This window comes from Blennius ocellaris (assembly GCF_963422515.1).
Source record: "Blennius ocellaris genome assembly, chromosome: 11".
Taxonomy (NCBI): domain Eukaryota; kingdom Metazoa; phylum Chordata; class Actinopteri; order Blenniiformes; family Blenniidae; genus Blennius; species Blennius ocellaris.
The window spans coordinates 22491862-22518180 of NC_137660.1; the positions used below are offsets into that span (position 1 = coordinate 22491862).

General features: G+C 42.1%; 2 protein-coding genes across 3 annotated transcripts in view; both read left to right on the plus strand.

Annotated features, from left to right (window-relative positions):
- edc4 (enhancer of mRNA decapping 4) overlaps positions 1-15708 on the plus strand; it is a 34639-nt gene extending 18931 nt beyond the window's left edge. For both annotated transcript variants that reach the window (XM_080505395.1, XM_080505396.1), the window contains exons 25-30: positions 1569-1684; positions 1782-1947; positions 5964-6150; positions 8586-8805; positions 9798-9961; positions 14096-15708. In XM_080505395.1, the coding sequence (XP_080361521.1) occupies positions 1569-1684; positions 1782-1947; positions 5964-6150; positions 8586-8805; positions 9798-9961; positions 14096-14279 (1037 nt within the window). In that variant the 3' untranslated portion in view covers positions 14280-15708. The remainder of the gene's footprint in view (positions 1-1568; positions 1685-1781; positions 1948-5963; positions 6151-8585; positions 8806-9797; positions 9962-14095) is intronic.
- Positions 15709-17380: 1672 nt separating this feature from the next.
- Positions 17381-26319, plus strand: part of nrn1la (neuritin 1-like a) — a gene marked incomplete at both ends in the record, with an annotated part of 78987 nt that continues 70048 nt past the window's right edge. The window contains one exon of the mRNA XM_080505489.1: positions 17381-17438. Within this exon, the coding sequence (XP_080361615.1) occupies positions 17381-17438 (58 nt within the window). The remainder of the gene's footprint in view (positions 17439-26319) is intronic.

Consider the following 26319-nt stretch of genomic DNA (forward strand, 5'->3'; position numbering starts at 1 on the left):
CACGACGCATCAGCATCTTTTTCTCAAATTTTGGGAAAAAAAATGAAGAGATGCTGGAGCGACTGAGCATTGCCACATGTTAAAGGGCGGGTTGAATGAGCACATTTTAAAAGGATTAGACAGGAGGAATGGAGGACCGACGCACACTTTAAATGTTAACCGTTAATCTGTATTCCCGGGAAGTGACCAGGAAAAAAAGGGATTGATGATGTCTGCTGATAGACACTCGTCATGTTCAGTTCGAGCAAATTTAAGAGATTTACCTGAAAGAGCAAAAAGTAGTGCTTTCAATGTCCCACTTTTTCATGTTTAAAACACTTAATTATAGTTGCCTATCTAAAATTGGTAAAACAATTCATCAGTTATTTTTTCAAGTGCCGTTTTGTGCAATATAGTATAATGAAGTGATTCATAAAAAATTTGATCAATCAAAACAAATCGTGATGACAAATGGTAAAAATAAAGAAGAGGAAAATGTTAAAGCATGATTTCATTGGAATGGATCAAAAATGCCTTTAATAAAAAAGACATTTATTCATACTTTGTTATATTATATTTTACCTCATTTTATAATGTCAAAAAATAAATATGTAACTTAAAAAAAAAAGAGCACGACCTGAGGAACTAACCAAACTGAAAGTGTTGTTTGTCTCCAAACTCCACTGAATATTCAGGCTCAGCACTCTAAATCTTCTCAGTTCTGTTTGTCTTTAGTTATTTTTGGGCCAATTTGGAGGATTCACATGATTTCTTTTGCTTGCTTTTGACAAATATTGATCATACCTTTGGGGATAAATGGCTCAGAGTAGTGTAAATGTTGCTTCGCGTTATAATCTTTAACAAAACAGTTGTAATTATTGCTGAATACATTGTTGAGTGCTTGTTATGAAGTACTTCTTCAATAGATTACGATAGTGTTAGAGGTATAAGACACTAAAATTGAGACGCCTTGGGGAGGCGGTTTTCCTGCCTTGCTTCACCTGCCTGACGTTCTTAGATGATTAATCAGAGCGACCTGAACAGAAAAGTATGAACTGGTGTTGTTAGATCCGTTTACTTCGAGTCAGTATTAAACAACACTAAAAATGACTAAGTTATGATTAAAAAAAAAAAAACCTCTTAAAAGTACCAATTTGACCCAAATCTTGTATTTCACAACATAGTAGGCCAAAATTGCCATTGGGTGTCATCAAACTGCTTCAACAATCCAGCTTTCTACATATACCCAATATTTCCTTTATTGGAAATGCGATGTGTTCTTTAATTATTTACTTATAATTGTTAATTTTGAGTAAAAAGGCCAAAACTGGAAGTGACCATATATGGTTATGGAAACTAAGTGTGGATCTCAGGAAGTAAACGGGCTCAGTGAAAAAGATTCTATAAATAGACATTTGTTAAATTTGAAAAGAGGTATAGTAATACATTCTAAAGCTCGAGCCGTGACAGCGGTACAACAATGGGTCTGGTGTCGCTTCCTGCTTTAAAACCCTGAAGACGGACTGATCATAATGTATTTACAGAGTGGAGCTTGCTGATGTGTTTTCATGATTCGCTCTGCTCTCTAGCCGTCTCTAAATCTCTGGAGCCGGTGACGGGGCAGCTGAACAACACCATTGCTGCTAAACTGAACTCTGTGGAGGCCAACCTCAAGGACAACATTGGCAAGATGGTCAAGTCCAAGGTCAGTCCTCGGTCTCAATGCACCAACAGTTTACTCTCGCCTCTCTTTTTTTTTTTTTTTAGACATGAATCAATCTCTGCTCTTCTTTCCTGTCCAGAACACGACGGATGCGATTGGTCGAGCAGCAGCCGAGGCCATGCAGGGACCGATCCTGGCCGCCTACAAAGACGCCTTCCAAAGCATCGTGCTGCCGGTGTTCGAGAGAGGCTGCCAGTCCATGTTTCAGCAAATCAATGACAGCTTCAAACAAGGCACACAAGAATGTGAGTTATCACTTTTGACTGCGCTTAATAATAAAAAAAATTTCCATCATGGATTATCTCCACTGGTATCTATAGATTATAGGTTGTGATCAAGTCTACAAAAAAACTATTCACATGAGGTGATTCTTTAAAAAAAAGAAAAAAAAAAAGAGAATATTTTTAAGAATTTAACATGAAATTCAACACCTCTTCACTCATTAGTTTTTTTTTCTGTGAGAAAATGAAACATTGCCTGAATTTGTCTTAATGACACAATCTTATATTAGATTTTAAAAATAGAAATGTCGCTACTCGGTAGGATGCAGCGACTTGGCATGTTTCATTCAATAATGCCCGGTTCACCCGGTAGGATAATTAGGCCGATTTTGGCCCCGAATCTCCCCTTCCGACAATCTTTAGGGCGCTCGTATCATCATCAGATAATCTTATCAGATATTCCTGCCTTGTGTGGTGTGTTAAGACTGCTCTCGTCTGCGCGGAAGGATGTCCGGACCGCTCCGGTCTCAAATCGGGGATATTCAACTTGTTGTATTGTTTTGGCCCGAGTCCTAGTAGCCAATCAGGAAGCGAGGTGACACACATGGTGATTTATCACCATTTGCGTGGTCGCTAAGGTTTGGGAAATCTGCCGACAATTTTATAATCCTTTCCGTGTGAACCGGGCATAACTGGTTTAAATGTTCCCTCTCTCAGCAGTTGGCATCAGAGTACATTACTCAGATGTTACATCTTCTTCGGTGGTAAAGTGAAACGGAGACGTCGACACAATAATCAAAAGATGAAGTCAAAGCAATTGTGAAGGAGGTTGTTACTGGGGGGGTGCCAAACAAAACTATAAGTACAATAAAACCAGGTCGAACTCGAACAAAACTTTTGACTGACTTATCTAAGAGAGAAGAGCTTTTCACCAAAAGTAATTACAGGTGTGTCACCAACCCAGTAACCGAGTGTCGGTGGACCTTTTATAAGGATATAAGGAGCACCGGTGGCCGTGATTGGCCGGTCCGGAAGGAGGCGAGCCACAGGTGCAGGCCAATTAGGCTGATGACACCTGAGAGCAGACAGGAGGAGAAAAGAAGGGAAGAAAACTACATTAAACTATTATTATTTCCATAACTTTAGCCGTGATTCAGCCGCCTGCCAGTAGTCAGAGCTAGAGACAGCAGTGCTCGAGGAGACTGCCGCAACATTACTTAAATTTTGAAAAAGAAAACAAGGCAGCATGGAGGCTGTGCCATCGAACAAAATTTAACACAAGTAGTAACGTATCTTTTTAACTAGAAAAGAAACACTGTGGGCTGGACGCGAAGACGCGTAACCACTCTGAATTGTGAAAGCCCATCTTTTCATTGGCTGCTGGGGTGCTTTAAGGTTTTTGGATGCGGCTGCTTGATGCCTCTCTGACGGCTCACATCAAGACGCTCGGTTATTGACACTCTTCCTGTTGGTTTCGCCCGGCATCCAGCGCTCCCGTCAGCCTTTCTATCTGGAAGCCTAATTAAGTAAACGTCTCTTTGCAGCATCTCAGGGACATCTTTTATAACGGCGGCCTTTTCAGTGCGAGCCGGTGCCCTGATGTGTCGATAAGCACTGTACTTGTACTGAGCTTGTGCTCATGCCCGCTTCTGAAAGCCGGGAGCCTCATCCTTTTTTCTTTTCTTTTCTTTTTTTTTATACATTTACCAAGGCTGTCATAATGTGTACAGAGGAGACGGAGGAGGCTCGGCATGCATTAAAAAAAAATAAGTGGCCACAGCACCTCTGCTCCAATTTAAATTTAATCCGCGAGTATATTCAGAGTTTAGTAAGTAAATAGACTTTGAGTGTCCTGCACTGCCTGGATGCTTTTTCTGCTGAAAGCTTCTGCGCTTTAGCACACATCCTGCTATTTCTCCATGATGTAAAATGTTCAAACAGTTCAAATTCAGGAAGTAAATTTTTATATTAAAAAAAAGTCTCACAGGCTCCAAGGACACATTATATGAAAATCCCCCCCAAAATGTACTTTCACCTAACTATGCAATAACGCACACATTTTGTAATGGATGGTAAAACGTGTTGACATGAATGTTAAATTTCATACTACATTTTTACATGTTTCATTGGCTATTACAACAACACGCAGAGTTTTTGTATTTTAATGAAAATATATGTATTAGCAGATTATTACAATATGTGGGTGTTTTTCTTTATCATAGTGATTAACTATCTAAAGCAGTGTTAATCTTCTTGGCAATAAAACGTATACTTTTGGAAATCCTGTCAATGGTGGCACATTTATAATCGACGTGCATTTGTGGGATGAGCAGCAGTGCTCCGTATTTGTGCCGCCACTAAAATACAATTTTTTTCCAATCTTACAAATGTGTCACTATTTATATGGGAAATATTCGTGATTCCCATTAGTATACGATTTTCTTTTTTTAGTACTCGGCAAACCCAGTTTTGTACATGCACATAGAGGAAAATGTCAGAAATAAGTTAGATGTATGTAGTTTCAAAGCAAATGATCCTGTTTGTGAGTGAATAAAATGAGGGTTCGTCGCAGCATTGACGAGTTGAAAACCTTCAGTTCAGTCTCGGTCTGTTTTGATGAAAATAAATAAGAGAAATTTGTTTTGCTTACTTGGACTGAAATCCATTGAAACCAGGAGACGGGGTTGAATGCATTTGCTTTGAGGGGGGAAAACTGTTAATTAATTTTCATCAAACCTATCCACCCTCGCTGTATGAAGAGAAAAAGACCTGCCGTGCTTGAGAAATATGAGTGTAGAGAATCATTTTGATGTTATCAGACTTCAGAAGTGATATGATTCAGTCAGTGTGATGGTTAATAAACTGCTTATTTGTGATTTCAATGTCTGCACATTGTATATATATATCATATTATAAAATAGTTATTAATTAGTGTAGCTGAAAGAAAATATCAATGTGGTGAGCTTTTAGATCAGCCAATCAATTTGTCAGACTTTATTTATAAAGCACATAAAGGTGATTATAGGAGTGTTTTACACATGCATATGTGCACGCACGCAAAGGCAGAGTCATTTATTGTAGACTGAAATAAGGAAAAATGATCACCAGTGAATAAAAACGGGCAGAATAAAAACTTCAGTAATCAATGTTTCTGAATAAATAACACAACAATCATATAGTATCGTTTTGTGCTGAAGTTGTAGGCTATAAGATGATATTTATCCGTCATATAAAACCAGCAGAAAGACGTCTTAATTGGCTCCACATTTATTCCATAACAGATTAAAACAACCTCGAACATGAAGCCAGTGTTGATTAAGAATTGCCTTCCGTGTAAAAAAGAAGAAGGGGGAAAAAAGACTCGCAAGGTGTCCTGGAAGGGATGTTGTGGCCATCACAGAGCCCTGACCGTAACTAATAATTTAATCTGTGTTTACAAGAGTCTGAAGGATCCTAACCAGGCTCCTTTCCACAGAGGCTCCGTTTCCAAATCTGTTTTAAAACAACCTTCATCTAACTTCTTTCAAACAAAGTGTGCCAGGAAAGGTACACAGAGATTGAAAACGCTGAGAAAAAAAACACCCAAATGCATCCAAAGGTTATAAAAAACAATGTTTGAAGCAGATCGATGTTGACCTTAACCTTTTCGTGCTGATTTACTGTCTTTTCCAGACTATAAGTCACACTTTCTCTTAGTTGTTTTGGCTCAACATGCAGCTTCTGTATGAAAAAATACAAGTACGTATCATCTGCTAGATGCCACTATATGACAACAGAATGCTGCTATAGTACCACAACAAAATCTTCATTACTGCAGTGTTTGACTGACGGAGCAAGGAAAAGCAGGGAGCAGAAAAACTTGAAAACTGAGCATGAATAGCTAATTTGATAACAAAGGGATTAAACAAAATAGGCTTGAACTATTTCTGCTCATGGAATTAATCTTTAATGTGTCCCATGTTTTCCACTGTATTCTAGTTTTCTAACTTCTCGGGAGTTAATGTGGTTAAAATCAACCTGCTTTTTGCTGCTCGTTGCAGACATCCAGCAGCTGGAGACGCACATGAAGAGCAAGAAGCAGAGAGAGCAGGAGGCGCGGGATCCCGTGCTCGGGCAGCTCCAGCAGATGATTGACGGCTTCCAAAACTCCACTGATCAGCTGGCCAACAACATCACAGCCAACGTCCGGGCCGAGGTCCAGCACCAGATCCAGATGATGGTGGGAAAGTACGTATCCTGGCAGCGCGTCAATGATCGCAGCCCTTTAAATGTGTCCGGGCGGCTGCAAGTCAGAACACCTCTCGTGTTTGAAGAGAACGGAATGTATGGATAATGTCATTTTCATTACTCAGTGATGTAGATTGTTCAGCGTTTCTCACTGAATCTTAAAAGAATTTTCTCCTTTTTACTTGTATTAAATCCATTACATCGCAATGGATTTAACTGAAAGGTCTTTCTGTTTGGAGTCTGCATGTTCTCGCAGTGCCTTCCTGCTACTGGAAACTGGAATCATACATATTAATCAGTACACCTATATATATTAAAAAAAAAAAATTAAATACTGACAATATGAAATGAGCAAAAATATACAGGAAAGGCTATATGAACACTACAATTCTAAAATAGACTGAAATGTTTAGGACAGCCTTGTAAATGTGGACTTACTTAAATTGGATTTAATACAAGTGTGGGAAAAATACACAGAAGTGTAATGAAAACTCAAGTTTTGTTGCTTGAGTAACTAAAACTTAACCAGCCTTTTGTCCTTGAGTGAGACCTGGAAGTAAGCAGAGCTTCATCCACTGATCTTGTTGACGAGCAGGACGCATCAGAGTGAAGTCCACATGTTTCCTGGTGCAGGTTTCAGCTCCCGTGACATCAGTGGAGGAATTTACTGCTATACCTTTGTCCTTTTCTCCTCAACGGGTAAAAATGAGATGTTTTGCATATATTTAGGGCTGGTCCGAATAGCGATTTCTGTGCTCCGGATACTTGGGTCCAATTATTGACAGATATCTGAATACTAGGCTCCTGCGGCCGGGAGCAAATATTCGGATCTCCAAATTAATATCAGAATACCACGACAACGACAGAAAATTCCAATTTTCAGGTTCAGCCCAACATATATTTCCTTTTAACCGATGATAAAGAACAAGGACATTCTAATAAGTCTTATGAAGACTTTTTATGAGGCTCAGAAAAACACAGACAAAGTAAGAAATGCTTTGTCAACAAAAAGCTCAGAAAAAATCTGTGCAATGTCTCATGTCATTAAAAGAGGTTCCGTGTAAAAGTGCACGAAAAGATGAATTGAGAATATTATATAGTATTTTATTAAAACATTTTTAGGAACAGATTATTATGAATATTGCAGAGACGTTGCAGAAATCAAAGTTATTATTAAGTAATGTTGATTAAGAGGACCGGGCCAATATCAACGGCGCATTTTTTTCACACTTTGAAAACCCCCGCCATCAAATTCATCCAATCTGTGAAAATGACAATCTTCAGAATTTGTTCTTGGTTGAATAAAAACCCAGCCAGTGACGCAGTTTTCCTTGCCGTGTGACGACCACACTTCACCTTGCCGCACCATTTCTGATTTAAAAATCCACCGATCGCCACCACAGACGATAAGCTGCCACCGTGAAGGTTTTTAAGACGGTCCCCAAGTTGACAGATTTCACTCGATCCGATAGCAGTGAGCGATAACCCAGGCGGACACGGCGATTATCAGACATGCATATCAGCCGCCCGCCGCCTTTGCCTTCGCCGCCGTATTGAGCAGATGCGTAATGGACCGGAGAGTAAAAACAAGCAAAGCTTAATCCTGGGGCTAATGTAAGAACATAAATTCGATCGAGTCTCTCGTTCCCTCTGCAATTAATTTCATGGCCCCCAGAGTTTATAAATTGTCGGGCAGAGCGGAGAAGAAGTAGTTGGCCAACTAAAACTTTCAGTTCTTAAGAAGGAAATTCTAACGCCGCACCGCAGCGATATTCTACACTGCTTCATGCAGGTAAAGGTCAGTGTGGCCGGAGCCGGTCCTGGGAGGGTAGAGGGCCCCCGGTCACATCACAGGGCAAAATAGTCATTCATGCTCAGGGAGAACAGGAAAACATTCACACAGAAAAGACTGACCACCACACCTTAGAATCTAATTAGATACATGTGAAATCATTTAAGCTGTTTTTTTTTTTATTTTCTTTGTATTGAATTTAATAACAAACTGGACAAAAAAGTAATTTCTCTCAAGGATACCCATTTTTCCTCATGGAGCATAAAAAACGCAGAAGATTAAGAGTTATTTCTTTATATATGCATGCACATCTCCAAAAGTTTTTATTTCTACTGTCCCAACATATCAACAAATTTTTTTTTTCATATATAATTTGATGATTGTAATTAAGGCCACACATTTTAAAAAGTAAAAAAAAAAAAAATCTGACATGATCCAAATTTTTAAATATTTAGCAGTTTTTTTTTTTATTTTTGTGACTTACGAGATAGAGTTGAATTACGGGGGTATTGTATTATATTTTTTCCAAGTATTTGCTGGGTAGGTTTGGGGTTTGTTCTCAAATGTGGAATTTGGAGACTCCGTTTTGGGCTCGCAAGGAGGTGAAATCTGTGGCGTAAGACGGTCTTCTTCCCCCCCACAGTCTGCAGGAGTCTATTCTCAGCCACGTGCAGCGGATCGTCAAAGGAGAGGTGAGCCTGGCCATGAAGGAGCAGCAGGCAGTGGTCACCTCCAGCATCATGCAGGCCATGAGGTCGGCGGCGGGCACGCCGGTCCCCACGGCGCACCTCGACTACCAGACGCAGCAGGCCAACATCCTGCAGCTCCTCCAGCAAGGACAGCTCAACCAGGCCTTCCAGCAGGTAACACACACACACACCCACACACACACACACACACACACACACGGGCATGTAAGGGAAGCAGTGGCTCTGCTGTGTGTTTGCAGAAGGTCCCGTCGGGGCTCCGGGACCCAGAACGTCATTAGACCGCAGCCACTTCAAAGTCCCGCTCGCAGACGACACCAGTGCATTAGTTGTGCTGCAGGCATTCATTAAGCCTGCATTTTCTCCCGCATTAGTCTGCATCTAAAATTCCTCCCAATATGTGAGGAGAAACACTCCGAGGCCCTCGTTTCATCCACTCTTCCTCAGCCTCTTCTGGGGTTCAGTTCAGTTCAGTTCAGCCTGTAAAGTGTGACCCTCTGTCGAAACTCTTAAAAGCATCTGAACCGGCTGCCTGAGCGTCACATTGTGCTCACGGAGCTGCAGCCGAGAAGTTTCCACTTCTGACAAACGTTATTGTTGAGAGCTGTGAAGCCAACGCACTGATATCACCTATAGAATTTTATTCTCGAGGAAATGAAGCTATTTTATTGTAGCCAGAAGGAAAAAAAATGCCAAACTCATGAAGTCGAGCGGTTTTCACTTTCTTCAACATTTCTTAACGACTTAGTTGTTTTTTTTTTTTATATACATCAAATAGAAGTTACAGCACATAGATAATCATGTATAGTGTAAAGCTTCAAGTATCAACTTGAACTAAATGATTTGTCAAGCCTTATTTAGCAAATGGCTTTCAAATTTAGCATCGGAGCAAGACAGGATTACTTGGTTTAATAAGGTACATTTTATTCGACGTTACCTGTATAGCAATACAGCCAATAAAGTAAAAAAAATTGTCGTGTTTAAATCCAGTGACAGCCACAGTGCTCCGTATTGATAAGTGTCTTTCAAACGAGGATGTACCTTTATACAATCCACAGTCCATCGACGTCTGAAATATGAGTTTCCATTTCAATTACTGAAATGAATGTAAAGAGGCTCACTGACAACACCCCCCCCCCCCCCTCCAGGCTCTGTCAGCGACTGATCTGAACCTGGTCCTGTACGTCTGCGAGACCATCGACTCCCAGCAGGTCTTCGGTCAGCACCCCTGTCCTCTGAGCCAACCAGTGCTGCTGTCTCTCATCCAGCAGCTGTCCTCCAACCTGGCAACCCGCTCAGAGCTCAAAATCAGGTGAGAAAAACGGGACACCCTCCCTAACTTTTTTGTTGTAGTTTGATACGAGTCCATGTTTCCACAGTTGACGACTACCAATGTATATCTTCACAAGTTGGAGGAAACTCTCTCCATTGCTGTGATTTGTCATTGAACAATCTGAAAATCCCCCCCCCCCCAAAAAAAGAGTAATTTAATCATTTTCAAACTCAACCTGCACTTTCCTGTGTTCTGAGTCTTTATATCAGTGGTGTTCAAAGTGTAGGGGAGCTCTGCTGGAGGGCACCACAAGTTTGATTGTTCTCCAACTAACAGGGAAAGTGTGAGACTAGAATTAGACGAGGTGACACCGGTTTGTTTTACTCTTCTGATAAGGTTTTGAAAAAGAACAGAGTGGAGCGTAGCACTTTGAAGCCTTTATCCAGTCACTAACCATGTTTTTCTAATTATTTTTTGTTGTTTTTTTCTTCTTCACATTTCGTCTTTGTTCAAAACAATGAGTGAATATGCGATAAATAGTTTTTATTTACCATGAGGCTGTTGAAACTGAGAATTTATGAAAATTAGGAAAGTTGTGAGGAAACACTGTTTTGTTTCATCTCTTACTGAATTTTGAATGTAGAAAATCTTAAATATCATTACAAAATATTTCAAAAGGAGCACTCTAATACTATATAGTCATTTTTTTTTTAAATAACACAATAAATTGTTTTATTATTCAGCAACCCTTTCAATGCTTCTCATTTCATTTATAGCAATGCCTTTTGTAAAGGGAGATATTGGTAAGTTTTCTACTTTAAAAGTGGCCTGATTATAAATTAATCACCGTCAAATTGCTTTTTAAGCCTAAAAAGGTTCTTATCCTCATTATTTTTATCTCAGTATTTCATCTTAATACTGAAGTTACGATAAATGAACGACGTACTGTGCAGCTTCATGCCGATATAATTCCTCACGAAACCCCGTCGGTGTTCTAGGGAGTTGCTTTCCATGCGTCTGTTTTGCATGTGGAATGTTTGTCGTTTTTTTTTTCTTCCTCTAAATTTGAAAGTGATAAAATTTGTGGTAAGAAGTGGCTTAGGTGGGATCAACTTGACCTCGCATTGAGTGTGTATAGAAAATGGGAAGCTACAGATAACAAATCCACCCCCACTCCCTTCTGGGCTTGCACCAACTGAAATGATTAACTCTGCAGGATTTGTTAATTAAACCAACCTCCCCGTACCGTTTGCAGCCGTTTCCCAACTGCCCGTTGTTTGGACTTCTTGCATTATACTCTCACATCGTCGCATTATCATCTCACACCGCTGTAGTTTGATGTAAGACCTGTCTCAGCGATGCAGCAGGCCGAGCACACGGTTTTTGGAAAATGTCGTCGATTTTTAATGAGAAACCTGTGAACTGTACGAGCTCGCTCCTCCGTCCCTAAATGTCTTAATTATAAGTTTTTTTGAATTGCACGTGCCACGTCCCATCCCCCCCTCCCCTCACTCACGCTGCCTGCCGCTCTTTCGCTCCGTCAGTAAAAAAAAAAAAAAAACCCACTCTTTACCTAAACTTTGTGCTCTCCATCTCATCTCCATCGTCTGTCCATTATCCCCCGTCTCCAGAGTGCAGCGCGGTGCTAAAGTGCTGACCCCCCCTCCGCCCCGCTCCGTCTGTAGCCCCGCCGCACGGCTGTCCAGGGAGCTCGCATCATCCCATGAATAGCGTTAGCTCTTTTTGGATGCTCTCGATCACCCCGTGTGTCCTTGTGTTTTTATCATCCCTTCCCCCCCCCCCCCCCCCGTTCTGATTTCTAACATGTAGTGAACGTGTCGTCCTGCTTTCCCCTTCGCACACGCCCTCTCCCTTCGCTCTTCTCTCCTCTTTGTCTCCGAGTCCCTTTACAGCAGCGCCGCGTGTCCGAGTCATCCGTCTGCTTCCGAGTTTACGCCGCAGCTGCTCACGCAGCCCTCTGCTGCTGGTCTGGGCCATCTGTAGAGAGAACAGCAGGGCGGGGTTCCGTTTGAACACGTACCGTCATTTTGAGATGAAATGTGCTGCGACATCGACTGATTATGCACCGAAAACGTGTCCGGGTTCTTTTTCATGTCGCCTTGTTCAGTTGAGTGGACTTTGTTCATGAATAAACACTTCCTGTTTCTTCCAAACTGATTATTATAAAGTGCTGACACTGAGAAAAATCATAATTCAACAGTGATGCTAAACAAAGGAGGTCAGATTGTGCGCCCTCAATCTTTGATGCACTCACACTAATGGTTTTTATATTGGCACATTACACAGTAAAGTAGTGCAAGTAGCTGCACGTCTCATGTTAAACAGTCATGCTGTAGTCATGTGTTGGATACTTTTAATGAAAATAGCATTGAAGAAAAATATGAAGAATGGTTTAGTTTGAAATTCAGATTTTTGGTCACTAATTCTTTATTATCTAAAAGTATCTTATCATATTTACACTGACGTCTTGTAATATCACATAAATACACTGTAGGTTTCTATTTCCTCATTAAAAATGAATCCTATTTAATGCGGGATTTTAATCTGTACCTTATAAAGGGGCCAAGATTAAAAAGTTAAGCTTTTATTTTTGCACAGCTCCCGACAGACAGATCGGACTGTAACAAGCAGATAATGTTGGGTGTTGTGTCCTGTGTTCAACTGAAATGAAATGTTAAAACATTTGTGGCGAGAGCAGAGCAGGAGAACGGGGGCGGCTCTTCAGCTTTGTTGTTTTGTTACGGCCACTAGTAAAGGATGCACGCCAAGGAGGAATTGAAAGTTTCAGCTCGCAAGACTGAGGGGTGGAAAGCGAAGACTGCTGTGTGCTAAATATGTAACCAAGAATTTAAAACACGAGCATGGTGCGGCGGCGGTGGGTTGGACATGGTGGGACAGGATGTGGAACATCAGGTTGCAGCGTGACGTTCAGTATCTGCGTCGCGCCTTTAAAAGCCCCTTCAAGACGCCGAACCGGCAGCGTCGTGGTTGATCTAATGCATTACAGCCAGCTTGCGGCTGCAATGTTCGCCGGGGATCAGGTAGCGCTCCGGACACGGCGGTGATGAATGGTCGTTTTCCTCCCGTACCGCCGGATTCTCGGACCACCAGATGTCTGATGGGGGTAATTAATGGAGGGCGTAGCCACGTGACGACGGCGAGAAGAAGCCCGAAGTCAATCCGAGACGTCTTGAGTGAGAAACTGGAGGCACATGTGGTCGCAGCAGGCGGCCAGACTGGAAGGCGATCAAGGACGGTGCTTGACATTCAGAGTCGGGTGGATGAGTGGCCTCGCCGCGCAGCGCAGCGCCCCCTGCAGCTGCTCCCAGGGTCAAAATGCAATATGTGTGCAAGTTAACCTTGTGCTTTGATTCTGTCTGAATGACTGGAGGCTCGTCTTGTTTTTTTTTTTTTATATCTGGGTTTGTGCTTTTGAACATTTTCAGTTTCACATCCCAACATAAAGCCATGAGAGGTGACGATTATCGACAGCTCAGATTCAGTCAACAGGGAAATTCTGTTTCCTTGTTAGTAATTCTACCTACTGCTGGTTATTCTTTCTGTACTGTTAACTAAACTTCATTACTTGCCTAATATGGCGCATTTATTCCGATATACTTCCTCTCTCCCCAAGCGTTTAGTCATTTCTACTTGTGTAACCAACCTTTTCTTTCCCACTTTCTTACTTATTATATTCTTGTATAGTAGCCTGTCCTGAAACGTTTCGCCATGTGAACACCAACCATAAAAAGTCGACTCCCACCTCAAATGAAACTTCCTCAAAGGTGATTTCTGGCACTTTAGTGGACTTTGATCACACTGAAGCTTGATCCTTTACCAGGTTGAATATTAATGAGTTATTTGAAGCATTAAAGCCCGACGTGATGCCGTGACTGACGGCTGCTTTGAGGGAGTCTGTCGCCCGTTAGCGAGTCTGGTTACAAATTAGGACACCGGCACGAGATAAAGGTTTGGTGAGGGGCTGAGAACAACAGATTTGGGGAGTGGGTTAGGGTTGCACAGTATATATTGAACATTTGTCATCGCGAAGCAACAGAAGTATTATTTGAAAGAACTTTATGAACGTAGTTGCACGTATGTATGTCGCTTGATGGTGACCCCCCCCACCCCCACCCCTCCTCTGTCATGCAGCTACCTAGAGGATGCCGTGATGAACCTGGACCACGGCGACCCCCTGACCAGAGACCACATGGCGTCGGTGTTGGCCCAGGTCCGACCGAAGCTATACGCCTACCTGCAGCAGGACCCCCACAGCCCGCTCAGCAAGAAGGCGCGATGCCTCGTCATGATGCTGCAGGGAGTCGTAAACCACTAGCTCCGCCCCCTACCCCATCCCCCATCCCCCCCCAAGCCCTCCTCCCCAATGTGCTGAAGACTCCACGAATGTGTCAGCACGGCCAGCCTCTCTTTGTCCTGCTGCGTTCCCGCAACTCGTCCGCCAGGCGTGTTTTCGGGAAACCGAGGCAGAAAACGCGTAGAGAAAAACACCTCAGACATGTCACCCCGTATCTTGGCCTTAAAAGCAAAACACCACACTGGGACTACATTACTCTATTATCATTGTTGTTAATAATTTTACGTTTCCAGCATGCTGGAATTTAGTTGTCACCGGATTCAGCGCCTCTGTTTGTGGGTTTTTTTTGTTGTTGTTTTTTCTTTAAAGCTAACCCAGGCAACCAAAAAGTATGTAACACCCAAAGCCAGATTTGTGTCGTTGGCTTGTTTTGACTTTCAGTTATTCCCTAATGGTAGAAATAAGTTCAGAGTCCTTATCAGGTCGAATCTTGGAAGAAGATTGGCGCTAGATGTTGATACCTCACCCATTTCTTCACCTGGCCTCCGTAACCGTTTTAACGAGGCCTGTCCTGTAGGATAAAAGATTTACGGGACACATTTACAGGTTTTGGAAGCATGATTAGTATTCATGGTGAAAAACGTCTGAATCCAAACAGCGAAGCTGTCAGCCGTCCACGTGTACAGCTCTGTCCTGTAAACTGGTCGGACCTCCTCATGTTGTCGTTCCTCCTTTTTGTTTTATATATATATATATACACATTAGTATTTGTAAGCCATGTACACTTGCTTTAAAGAAAACACACCTCCGACACTTTAATTGTTCCAGATGTTGTTTTACCAGGAAGTTCTGAGTAATGTTTGAACTCACCGCGCGGTTTCTTCTCTAGATCTGTAGGAGGCAGCACCTGGTCGCTCTGCAGGCGTTCATCCTGCTTTAGTTTAGGTTTTTGAATTCATTCCTGTTCAGACTGCATCTGTTCCAATAAACTAGTGAATAAAATTCATTAAAAAAAACTCAAAAAAAAAAGAAAAGAAGAAGCCTGCCTTTTGTCTTTCAGAGTGTATGATCGTCTTGTGTACACGGTTTCTTTTCAGGGTGACCGCACTGCTCTTTTTGCCGATTGTAAAAATAAAACCTGGAGTTAATGGTGTGTTTAACCTCTCCTCACGTCGGATTTGTCTAGCAAGTGCCTTACTGTACCGTCTCCAGCATTTAACACTTTATACAAGCAATTCCAGTTTGTTGGTGAGGACGAGAAACGTGAGAAACGTGCAGGCGGCTGATTTCAGCCAGGGACTAAAGAGAGAGCTTCCGTTCTGACTGCAACACTGCTGAGCTCCGATACCGAAGCCGGTTTTGTTCCCCCGTCGTGTTTGTCTCCCCTCTCTGCTTTGATGGTTATGTTCTTATACAGTTTTCTTTTACCCTCAACATATTTTGGAATAAAAGCAAACAAAAAACAAAAAACAAGCTGTGTCATTTTATTGGGCAGTTCAAAGGGGGAGAAATTTGATCCACAATTCAGTTTATGAATTTATTAAAGATAAAAGTTTTGAAACGTCAAAGCACTTGTTCCAGCCTTATAATCCTTATTGGATTTCTGTGTTCAGTTTTTACAGGCTGAAAAGATTTATCTGTAACTTTTCAAAGCGCACGATCAATACAAAGTGGGAGAAATGCAAACATTTTATTAAAGAAGCAAAAGCAGTGTAATATTGGCATGTAGATGAGTTTTTCCCATCCATTGAATTTAAGAGCCTTATAACTATGAGCTGAAACGGAATTGGTCACTATTTATTGTTAAGGAGCAGACAAAAGTTTAAAGAAAAACAAACTGCATTGATATATAGGTTTTCTTTTGCCCAGATTTATAAACAAACGTGCATCTTTATTTTATCTATTTGGTAACTAACCCTGATTACAGGACAAACATGGAGGCAGTTATTCTTTTGGGAGTAATTTACATTCACATGTTGAACCGCGTCGGTAGAACATAAAAACCCCAGACAGGAAAGTTTCCGAACCCAGATTAAACTGGACACAATCGGAGTGTGAGGTAAAACTTCGAGATTTGGCAAATTGCGCTTTTTCTTTTTCTTTTTCCAACTCATTTAGTGCCTGCAGGCTGTTTGTCGTGTTATTCGCTCATCATTTACACGTTTTAAAAGTGCTAATTGTACTCCACTACGCCACCATGCGTTTATTTAATTGACGAGTTCCACCACTCATTGCTTTAAAACACGTCACGGAGACAGGCGTTACAAAAGGTGTATCTTTTAAGCGTTTTATCAGTTTTACTTCAGATCAGTGCAGAAAATGAGTTACAGTTGATAATCATTGTATTAATGTCTGTACAGCTGCATTAGTACGTGATTACTTCAGCAGGTGTGAGTTACCCCCAATCATGTCCAATCAACCCGGTGGACGACACGTGCGCTCAAATGAAGCTCGAGAAACACCTCGGCCAGAGTCTGTAAACAAAACACAGCTCGTTTTTAACATTCGTTTGTCTTCGGCAAAACTTTATGTTCAGATGAGGGCTCGTGAGTCTAATTGTGCACATTTCTGTTTGATATGGAATCAATGTGCTTGAACGTTGTCGTTATGGGCTCAATGTTTTAAAGCAGTTATTCATGAGATATGTTTTCAATGTGTATTATGTTTTCAAGGTTTCCTCCAGTTTCTATTCTGCCCTCCTGTAGAAAACCACGAGACTAAATTCACAAATAAGTTTAAATACATCTCCTGACATTTGCGCATTGACGGTATCTGTGTGGAAGTTAAATTGTGAGTGCAGGACATCCGACTGGACCTTCATCCTCCTCTTCCTCCTCCTCCTCCTCCCCTTCAGCGGGAGCGCGGCGCACCGTGGATGCTCTCACACCGGAGTACAAGATCTGCAGCGAGGACAGGAGGAGGGGAAACTCTTTGAGCAGCACCGAGAAACGCCTCACTGGACTGTCTATTTAAAAAAAAATATAGATATATATATATATATTATTGTTGGTTTACCTGTGAAAGAAATCCAGAAGTTTGGGGATTTTTTTTTCTCTCTCTCTCGAGCGCCTGAAAGTTGTGAGGTCGGAGGACGATTTAAATTTTTTGTTGTTTGGGTCAGCATGGCATCTCTGATGAACTCCGCGTGCCTCCTCTTCGTGCCTGTTGCTCTGCTTCTCAGTAAGTACCCCAAAACCATACAGACGTGTACCAACTTTTGCACAACTCCACCTGCACATTCGTTTCAAGCTTTGGCACCGTGCGTAATGCGGTAATCTGGCGACACGCATCTGGACTTCTGCGCGCTTTAAAAGCACCGATATTACAGGGAGCTTGTGCACACCTTGTTTTCTATGGTTTGCCTGTCATATTGTTGAGTTTGCGCTGCGCCTTTTACGCAAGTTGCCCGATGTTCTGTCCCGCAGCAGCTTTCCATGTGCGCCTCCGCCGCGCATCCGGCAGCAGCAGCAGCTGCTGGAGAATCGGCTTGAAGAATATAACGCATTAACAACAACCTTGAATGTCGGGGATGCTGCAGGATGTTGCTTTGAGTTTGCTCCCAGAGGCGGATCCAGGATCATTACGCAAAGCTGCTGTCGTGATTTTCACACCGAGTGGGATCTCTGCGGCTCCGTCACAAGCACGCAAACTGCTGGAGGGGGCGCAATCACTTATTCATTTCCTGGCTTTCGTGCCCTGGCTCCATCGGGGCACTTTATATGACAGCACTGCATAATGGACAGTTTTATATATTCTCAAAGCGAGATATGAAGGTGTTTCCTGCAGTGGAGATCACACCTCAGAGTTTTTTTTTTTTTTTGGGGGGGGGGATTCCCAGGAGACAAAGTCCAGCATTTCCCACAAATCAGTTTGCTTGCACAACTCTGTGTGGTACATTCAGTTTGACAAACCTCTTTAAATTAGTACTTTGCATCACTGTTCATTCACATTGTCTCTACCTGAAACCATCTGATTCCGTTTTAAAGTGCAAACTATTTTTTTGTTTTAGTGTATTATAAATCAATATGACATTAATTGAAGTCAATCTGCAGCCTTGATGTCTTTTTGGAGATGGTTTTATGAGGTGCTGCTGGTAAATTGGTTATCGAACCTGTTCCTGCAATACAACTTCCTACCACCTGATGGTGTATTGAGTCAGTCAGTGTGGCAGCATGTTTTCCCATTCACCCTCAGCCCAAAGATGGACTGGATTTACCTTCACTTAAACCCATCGAGTGTACAACAGCAGCACCACTTACTTTTTTTTTTTTTTAACTTCGTGCTACTTTAAAGTGAAGAAGATACATTTTCAATTTCAGTTTAATGAGGCAATATAATGGACTCATTCAGTTTTTTCCCCCCACTAAACATAAGTTAATTATTCATATTGTTGGGGGGGGGGGGGTTGCATCTGACTGCTGAATTCTATGACAGCAAGATTTATTTTTCCTTTTTCAGGGTGACCCACTGCCTTAATATATATATTCTCTTTAGTCAGATGAAGCATGTTGGGAACAATCATAAAAAATAGCTCAAGATATATGCATACTTCTTTCTTTCTTTTTTTGCTTTGCTGTTACAACCATCCTCGTCTTGATTATCACTCATCATCATCATCGAATGCAGCTGCTGTTGGAAGTCACAGAAATGGAGGAGATGGATGGATGGGATGAGATGGGGTTCCCATGGGATTGTGTCACGGGGGGGGGGGGGGTGAGGTGGATGGGGAAAACAAAGTCCCGCGAATGGAGATAAATGATGACTGAATCACATCTGTCCCCCTCCTCTGCTCGGAGGATTCTCTGGGGGCTCCTCTGAGCCGTGTGCTCAAAACCTGACTGGGAAACACTCGTGTCTGTCAAAGCGCCTCCACATTCGTCCGCTCTCCGTCTCAGATCCGTTACACACAGAAGACACGGCCGCCTCCTCGTGCTTCATTGGGCTCTGATATTTTTCCGCACACCCCTCTTCATTCGTAACCGTCGCAGCGTGAGCAGGACTTCCTGTTTCTTTTTGGACATTTTCGGGCAGATTGTGTCACGGAGGTTCCCTGCTTTGCATTTCTTTAACCATTTAAACCCTGAACATTTCTGTTGCATTTACTAGGCATGTATTCGGCTCCACATATCGCCCTATTCTGATGGTTTGTTGTGTAGAGGGGATAAAGTCCGAAGCGACTACAATCAGCCGTAACATTATGACCAGGCGTCAAATATCGTCTGATTAATCAAAGCATTGTTTTGTCTTTCCCTCGGACAGCGTCTTTTGATTTCTGACACGAACATGTCAGCAGTAGATCTTTTAAGTCCTGGAACTTGTGAAGTGAATTTGTTTAGCACATCCCACAGATGCACAAGTGGTCAACTCATTCCTGAGCCATTAATGCTTTACGATTAAAGCATTAACCTTCTCATAGAAGCTATCGGGGATTACTGATTCCATGAAAGGGTGAATTTGGTCTGAGCAATGCTTAGGTGTTTGATATGTGCCGAAATAACTCCCACGTGAATGGCAGGACTCGATGTGACCCAGCAAAACATTACTCGGATCATCACCCTCACTCCACATGCAGCTCTGCAGCCTGGTATGCTGTGTATTCCCACGTCTTGTTTTATTCGAACCAGCATTAACGTCTGCAGCAGTTTGAGCTTCAGAAGGTTGTCTGCTGGATCACATGAGCAAGAGTTTCTTGTCTTGCACCACATATGAATGATGTGCACACCCCTGCAGACTAGGAAAGCCTCCAATTAGCTGCAGTTTTAGATATTATCTTGTTTCCAGAATAACTAACACATGCTGTGATAGAGGGATAATGTTATTCATGTCACTTTGTCGACGTCATAATGTTACCCCTGTCCAGATAATTGTCATGATTAAACTTCAGCCATGGTTGGTTAATTCCAATCTAATACATCAATTGCTTCCAAGTGCATTGTGGGTAAAACTACCATTAATACCTAGCTGGTAGTTGCATGTACAACCCAACTGAGTTCAGTTGTCCTGTTGGTTACTTCATATAGAATTAATCAGGGAGAGGAAGTTTATATTTGGGTTTTAATTCTTAGGAAACTCTTTTACTTTTAATGCCTTTTTTTTTTTTTTTTTTTTTCTTGTGGTTCGACTGAAGCTTTTCTTCATTTCACTGCAGCGCGGACACATGAAGGCAAATATTCCTCATTAAAACAGGTTTCAAAACCTGAGAAAATGTTCCCGCGCTTCCTTCTCTTTCCTCCTCACTTCTACCAAACCTTGATTTCTGTCTCGCGTGTCTCTGCAGTCATTTTTGTCGCTCCTTCCCCGTTCCCTCCGTCGCTCCTCTCCATTTTTTTTTCTATTTCAAACTTGCACCATCTCTCATCTCTTCCCTTCTGCTGCTTTCATCATCTCCTCACACTGCCCCCCCCCCGTACATTTCTCTCCTCTGTACATTTTCATCAGAAATTCACAAATATTGATCCATCCGATGGTGAGAATCCCGCATCACATGTTTCAAATCAAAGCGTATCTACTCTTCATTTCCAGGATTTTTTTTTTTCGCCCCCTGCGGTCTGTTAAAATATACATCTCTCATGTGCCACACCGAGTTGAGGGACGTGTGAGATCACAAGTGGAGAGAAATCACAGAAGTGACTACTTTGCACAAGAGCCAGTGAAGAAGAAAAAAGCCGTTCTTCTATTGAAGGAACCGCAGTGGGCAGGCCTGAGAATGGGTGTGTATTTTCCTGGAGAAAGTCATTTGTTCTGCTGCCGACCAATCGCATCGCCACAAAACCAGCCAAACCCATTTTCTGCTGCACAACAAAACAAAAAAAAAGACGTCCTGTCACACTTCTGAAGCGAGACATGAAGAAATATGGCTCAGAGGAGTCCGATATAGACGCAGAGTGAGAGTAATGGGACAGTTTGTCGGCTTGTACATTTTTTGTATTTTTCCTCAAAATAGATGCGGAGCTGCTTCTTGTGCAGCGTCGGTGGTGTTTCTGCTGGTTTGAGCAGCCTGGTGGTGTTTGTCAGTGACGCGTCTCAGAGATGCTACGTCACCACTCCTGCCTTTCGACCTGGGTGTGTTTCTTCATGAGACTTTAAAAGTGGAGTCAATGCCTTCGACTGGAGGTATTATTGTTATCAGAGTTTTCGGCGGGTTCTTTGCGTCTCATCTCGTCGCTCGTAGCAACTCTCTCGCTGCCCGTGTTCTGGATCCGGTCAGTTTTAGAGTTTGTACCGAACCACATCTCAGCTCCTCACCACTCCATGAAATGTTTTAGGCCCCATAAACACCACAGTGTTTCGAGTGAAACCTTTCAGAAACGTTTGAAGTCGATGTTTATTTTACACACACCTGACAAAAATGGTGAAAACAATGTCGTTTTCATGTGGGGCCACTAGAGGGTGCTGTTTTTTTTGTTTGTGTTAAACAACCACACACATACTTGCGCAAGTACACAGAGATTCATATGAACAACGAAAGTTTGGATTGTTGGTTCCATGAGAACATGGACTTGGACATATGACGACATTATTTCCATCTACTTGGTCACGTGCAGAAGAACTCTTTGCTACAGCCATGCATGCTTTATGGCAGCTCCGAGTACCGCGGTCATGTAAACGGACACCCAAAATGAAAATGTTGTTGTGTCAACATGGTTAAAAAGGTGTTTTCATAAATAATAATTTGCAGTGTCGTCGTTTCTGATGTTTGGTTTGAGCTTTTTAATCGCTGCGCACGCGACTGATTCGAAACAATCGGTGCATCTCACAGTTCACAACGTGAACGATGGCTTTCTGAGGATTTCATATGTTTCCCCATCCAATTATATACAATTTTAAAAACGTCCTACATTTAATGTTGTTTTTTTTCTTTTCTTTTCTTTCTTTGATTCTTTTTTTTAATCGTCTTTTTCATTTGTGTGAATGGGATGTTGAATTGCTCGGTACTTTTTTAACCTCCATTTAAAAAAAGAAAAAAAAAGAAAAACATAAATAAATGAATAGAAACCCAACATAAAAAAGGAGAGCTCTGTGAGTTGAGTTTATAATGAGGAAATTAGATTTATGTAAGTGTCTGATCTGAGTAAGTAGAGCGGGTTGAGCAGAGTATCAGGATTCTGGAGCCATTTGAACCATCAGTCTGATAGATTTGGTGCTGCGCCAATCACCACGCTGGTTTCTGCTCGACTGCGTACAAAATCTAAAAGCTCCACAGCCGATTGCCCCCCCCCCCCCCCCCCCCCCCCCCCAACAAAAAATTAATAAATAAATGGAAGCAGGTTCTGAGTGGCAGGTTTCAACCTGGCTGACCTGCTCACCCATGCAGTTCCCAATCCTCCTGACCAAAGAGCTTTGGTGTTGCGTAACCGAAAGAGAAAACAAACTATTGCAAATCATCAAAACAGGGGGGAGAAACTGAAAGGTTCACACTTTGAGACAAACTTAGGGGAATATATTCCAGGGGAAGTGAGGTGAGCCTGCACACTGCAGAGCTCGCAACCACCTGCAATCCTCTGCACAACAAAAAAAAAAAAAGGAAACTAAAGCTAAAAATGCATGTTTTGCAACCTGTAGAGTCTGAAATGGGGAGAGCACAGGATGGTGGTCATGGTTTTGTAGCTAAAAAGGTTTATATAGTTGGATCATTTTCAAATATGTGTTTACAATTATAGATCTTGGTCATCAATTGGCTGTATGAGTTGAACTGAGGCAGTGTCACATGGAAAAGTGAGCCGCGTGTCACTTTTCATGAATTCACCAAAAGCAAAGAGTTGAAACATTCTCATGAAAGTCATAGAAACACGTCCAGTACAATGCAATTATGTACATGTTGGTGAGAAACAGTCATTTGTGTGGACTGATGATGAAGTGGAACTTTGGATTTGATCACACTGGATTATATAATATTTTTTTTGTTTTTTTTAAATCCGAGATGTTTTAGCATTTTATTGTTTTGGGATTGACGTTAAGATTTTCAGATTTATCCACTTTGGAAGTTGTTTTTTTTTTTTCTTCTACTTCACGTGGGCTTTAAGAAATATTTAAAGAACGTAAGTGAACACACCTGAGCCCGTCTCCATGTGGGCGGGGCCCGAGTTTCAAACTGCATGTTTTGTCTGATCACTTTCTCTCTTGTTGCCTCATCAGAGATCATTCTCATGTATTTGACACACCCTTTCACCCACAGTGAACCTGCATGTACTTGTGCACTCGAGGGGTTTTAACACAATGGTCGATTGGTGAATGTCCGTGACATCTTGAGGTGACCTGAAGTCATTGAATGAATGAGGACCGTCCTGCACAAACTGAGTGTATTGAAGGACGGCCGTGTACTACATAAAAGGAGAACTCGTCAAAAACTCTGAACAGTGCCGATCACTGAATGGAAAGAGGCCGTGAAAAGCTGAAAACACATTTTCGCAGTTTCTCTGCCTCAAGGTTGTTTCTCGCCGTAGCTGCAGAGAGCGTTTCTTTGGGTTTCACTCGGCTTCCTCTGACCTCAACTTTCCTTCCATCTGTGGAACTCCTCCTCAACTCTACACAAACCGAGCGAGAAAATCCCACAAGTTTTCGGCTGCTTCGCCACGAGCTGCATCTGCAGGACGGTATATCCACTGCGTCTCCCCACATGACTGCCTGATTGGAGGAGCGTGTGCAGAAGCAGTTGTTTCCAGTGAGAAGCCTCTTACCTGTGTTCTCCCTCCTCCTGCCTTCACTTTCTGTTACGCAACATCTTCACTCGCATCTCCTCCGCCTCGTCCTCCCGTCGTGTGCGCTCCCAGCCGCTCTCTGCAGCCCCCTTCCCCGCCAACAAATGAGAACTGACCACACACACACACACACACACACACACACACACACACACACACACACCCTCACTTCATAGTTTCACAAACGATTAAGCTCTCAGGGGGTGTGTATTCATCTCACACAAACACAAATATTTCTATCATCATCCTCAACATTGTTCACATTCTCCTTCGTGTGTGTGTGTGTGTGTGTGTGTGTGTGTGTGTGTGTGTGTGTGTGTGTGTGTGTGTGTGTGTGTGTGTGTGAGTCTTTTCTACTTATCCCAGAATTATACTGAACCCCAACCCAACACACACACACACACACACACACACACACACACACACACACGGTCCTCTGTTGGGATCGCTCTCATCTCATTCACCTCCGCTCCTCTCTGTGTGGTTGTGGCTGTGCTGACATGTCGCCTCCCCCCAAAATCAAAATTTTCACCTGTGTTTGATGTGTGTTTTCAGTTTGACTTTAATCTTCTGGGGATCCTAATAACGGCACGTTCTAAACCCTCAGTCAATCCAAACCTGAAAGTTTTAACTCATCAGGACGTGATTTTCACCCCAGAAAATGGGACCGTGCTCTGAGACTTTTCACCTCGGAGCATAAATTATAGATGTGGACACACACAGTGGGGAGGTTATTTGCAAGGAGGAGAACGACGGGTGTTCAAGGTTAGCAGAGTCTTCCAGTGTGCACACACACACACAGAGATGTCCCTCTATCAACTCAAAGCTCCGAGGACCTAAATTCTGGATCTCATTTGTGCAACTACAAATGCAGTAAATCAAACCCCGGTGCACAGCAAAGAACCAATGACTTGGTAATGCACACACAACTATACATTTAGTGTGTTTGCTGTCATGAATCTGGAATATTGAGTGTGTGTGTGTTGCAGATCGTGCAAAGTGAAAGAGTGTTTACTGCATTTGAAAAGATGAAAATCAGCTCAGCCTTAAGCAGATAAGCTGCCGTTGCAGTGTTGAGACATTTCTTCAGTTGACTCTCAACGACTTTTACCTGCAGACTTTAAGGTATTTTGTTTGTTGGAGCCGCTTTGTCTTCTAGTCTTTTCCGAAATATTTCTTTTGCCCTTCTTGTTCCAACAGCTTTGACTTTCAGGTTTACATTTTCATTTCTTTGTAGAAGAAATCTGATTTACTTGTTGTAAATGTTTGACTTTAATTCCGTTGAATAATATTGTTGTACTTGTGGTGTCTTCGTGCTCAATCCAAACTCTTTCTCAGTCAGTCAAACCAACATGGAGACGATGCCGTTTCCTGCAGGTCGCTTTTGTGTAATGCAGGTTAAAAGCATGGGAGACCTTAAGTTGAACATTTGATTGCACGCGATGTCACTCGCATGCAAATCTATTCGCGTGAGCATGCAGCTTAGTTTTATGAATGATGGTAGTAAATCATAGCTCTTAGTATGTTTTCAGATTAAGTCTGAATGCAGCACGGACGGGGAGAGGAGTTGGCTAAGAGGCCGATTTTGTAGCAAATAAATGTGTGTGGTTGTATTGTGGTTTATCTGCGCATGCTTTGATTGGTGTGTGTTTTGTAGTATTTCTCTGCGTTGTGTTTGAAGAGCCTGCTCGTGTCTCTAGAGGCCATCTTTGTTTATTCTGACGGCATGAAACAAAAACTTAATCCTCTGTGAATTTTACACAGCGGCTCAATCCACACCGTCATTTCAATGACAGAGGAATACATTAGTATGGAATATGATTAAAGTTCATACTGAAAGTCAAACTTCCTTTCATTCATCTGTCGTCAACGCCTTTTTTTCCCCCACGCAGGGTTGTGATCCCACAAGAGAGAACATTAAGCTCAATGACAAATCTTCCTCTTTTGTACTGACGCCGTGAGACGGGGTTGAGTTAAAGCGGTCAGGAATATTAATGGAAGCAATACACAGATTATTGATATATATACAACATAACCAACCGTGTTGCATATACACAGATCCTGACCATATTTTATAAATCCCTTCTTCGGTCCTCTTTCTTCTAAATGAACCATCATACAAAATCAGTTGTGACACATTAAAACGGAGCGCCTTATGTAGGATTTTCAGAATTTGTGTAACTTATAACCAAATATGACGTTTTTGCTTTAAGCAGCCCACTTTTTGACAGAAACAAAGTAAAAAAATTTAAACTTTGAATTGTAAAAGCACGTCTTGTTCACAGGCTTGACTTTGTAATGGTCTTATTTTGAAATTCTGATATGAAATACCGACAACATGAAACATTACACCACACACACGG